The sequence below is a fragment of the Arachis hypogaea genome, chromosome 8 (genome assembly GCF_003086295.3).
Source record: "Arachis hypogaea cultivar Tifrunner chromosome 8, arahy.Tifrunner.gnm2.J5K5, whole genome shotgun sequence".
Lineage (NCBI taxonomy): Eukaryota > Viridiplantae > Streptophyta > Magnoliopsida > Fabales > Fabaceae > Arachis > Arachis hypogaea.
In genome coordinates, this window is record NC_092043.1 from 30,659,253 (window position 1) to 30,661,736 (window position 2,484).

Consider the following 2,484-nt stretch of genomic DNA (forward strand, 5'->3'; position numbering starts at 1 on the left):
GTTTTGTAAAACATTTCCTAATTGTATCGATTTTGAGTTAAACTTCACATCGAAGCAATAATGGAGCTGTTAAATTGCATGCATAATCCAAATTCAACAATTTTATAATAAGGAAACAATCCTACACATGCCACAACAAAAACAGCCGCATTATTGTGAATGGAATTTTACTTCGTAATCTTCAATTCTTCATAGTCGTTGTTATCATACAGAAAAACTATGGATACAAACAAAATTACAAAACCACTATAAATAAGTGTTGATCACACCAAGCACTTCATCATCCAGTTATATATATAACAATGTTGTTCACTAGCTTCAAAATTGTTTCATTGATGGTTTGTGTATTTGCCATGGTGCAAACATCAATATGTGGTGATCCAGATATCCTTGGTGACTTCATAGCCCCGGCCGGTGTCCCTATTAACGGGAGCTTCTTCACCTTCACCGGCATGCGCGAATGGGTTGGACAAACCGGTTCGCCCTCATATTTTCAGTATTTGAGGGCAAGCAAGGATGAATTCCCAGCCTTGGATGGGCTGAGTGTGTCCACCATTCTCCTTGGATTCCGTCCGGGGGACGTTAGCCCCCCGCACGTGCACCCTCGTGCATCGGAGCTGCTCCTTGTTGTTCAAGGGAGTCTTCTAGTTGGATTTGTAGACACAAATAACAAACTTTACACTAGTAGACTTCAAACTGGGGACATGTTTGTGTTCCCAAAAGGACTTATCCACTTTCAACTAAATGAAGATACCGAAAACCCTGCTTTCTCTATTTCTTCTTTGGGTAGTGCTAGTCCTGGCCTTATATTAGTTCCCAATAACTTATTTAACACCTCTGCTACCATTGATGACAGAGTTATGGCTTTGTCCTTTAAGACTAATGTTTCCACCATCCATTTATTGGAGAAAGCTCTATCAACCCCTTACAACTAAATGATGGATGGAATTTTGTAGCCTCCTCTGCCTCTTGTTACTTGTGCTTCAAGTTACCTTTCACTTCTAATGTTTTTTTTTTTTTTCTTTTCTTTGATTCTCCTTGTGTTATAGTTCAATAAGAAGAGTGTTGTTCTTTAAAAGGGTTGAAAGATTGTTTGATCAACCTATTTGGAATGACCTGCTGAAATAAAATGCAAGAATTCATATATTTTAATTCATATTCATTATATATGATTTGAAAGGTAGGTAGATAGATAAAAAACATGTTATGTGATATCATCTTTTGGCATTAGGTAGATTAAAAAACATATATATTATGTAATATCATCTTTTAGCTTTTAAGTTTCAATCCAATGAAAAAAGAAAATTAAAACAAAAAGAGTTAATATTTAAAGTGGTCCCTAAATTTGTAATCGAACCTCAAGGTTGTCCCTAAATTTATATTGGCCCCAATATTGTCCCTGAATTTAACAAAAGTGACTCACGATAGTCCCTAAAGTATTTTTCGGTAACGGAAAGATGACTTGGATTGACGGAAGCCACACCGGACTTCCAAAACGATGTTGTTTTTTATTTGTTGCCCAAATAGCATAGAAACACCGATTTGTTAATGTTTCTCCCAAATCGGTTGCTCCATCCACTCTCTCTCTCTTTTTCTATCTCCTTCCTCCTCCTTTACTCACCTCTCTTCTCTCGCTCTCCCTGTAAGTGCCGTAAACCCTAAGCCCTTTTCTTCTTTTCCCATCTTTTAATTTCCCTAAATTTTACAGCTTTATTCATGTATCGCCTAAGCTCTCTAGTTCACTTGGAACCTTGCCATTGTTTCTGACCTTATAGCGCTTCTTGATCAATTGGGTCGTTCTGAGGAAGCTGAAGTTCTGGTCTTTGAGGCCACTTCCAAACTCCAATCTTGAAATAGAAAGCTTGCTCTTTTCTATTGTAAGTTGCTTGAGTCACACTCCAAGTGAGGTTCACAGAAAGGTTTTGCCATTTTGATATTGCTTACTGTTACCTGAACCAGCTTCTTCGTAGTTCTCCCTCTGTTTACATAAAATGCAGAATTTTTGATATATGGTTAGTGATTTGTGTGCAATGGATAGGCCTCGTGAAGCCGAGAATTTGAGAGACAATGGTGGAGGGATTGACCCTTCAGCTTTTGAGTTGAAGTCCAGGGATTGACCCTTCAGCTTTTGAGTTGAAGTCCATTATGTATGGTTATGGGAGGTTGGAGTTGTTCCATGATTTGCAGAGAGTTGTGAATCAAATGAAGAGAGGTGGCTTTGAGATTGCACTACAAGAAAATAGAGCATTTGTAACAAAAAATTTGTATCAAATTTAAAATTATTACAAATTATGTTTTTTTGTAACAATATTTAGTTATTGTTACAAAATAAGAATATTTTGTAACAACAAAAAAATTTGTTACAAAACATTTCAATATTTTGTAACGACGTGATTTTTTTGTTACAAATTATGTTGGCTTTTATATCGAATTGTTGTTTTGTTGCAAAATGTTATAATATTTTGTAACAAAAGATTATATTGT

At 36.2% G+C, this 2,484-nt stretch overlaps 1 protein-coding gene across 1 annotated transcript; it reads left to right on the top strand.

Moving 5' to 3' along the window:
* The first annotated feature begins 302 nt into the window (after window positions 1-302).
* On the top strand, window positions 303-1,144 carry LOC112705229 (putative germin-like protein 9-2). Its single transcript, XM_025756070.2, has one exon. It carries the CDS (start codon window positions 303-305, stop codon window positions 933-935), a length of 633 nt encoding a protein of 210 aa, XP_025611855.1. The 3' UTR covers window positions 936-1,144.
* The last annotated feature ends 1,340 nt before the right edge of the window (window positions 1,145-2,484 follow it).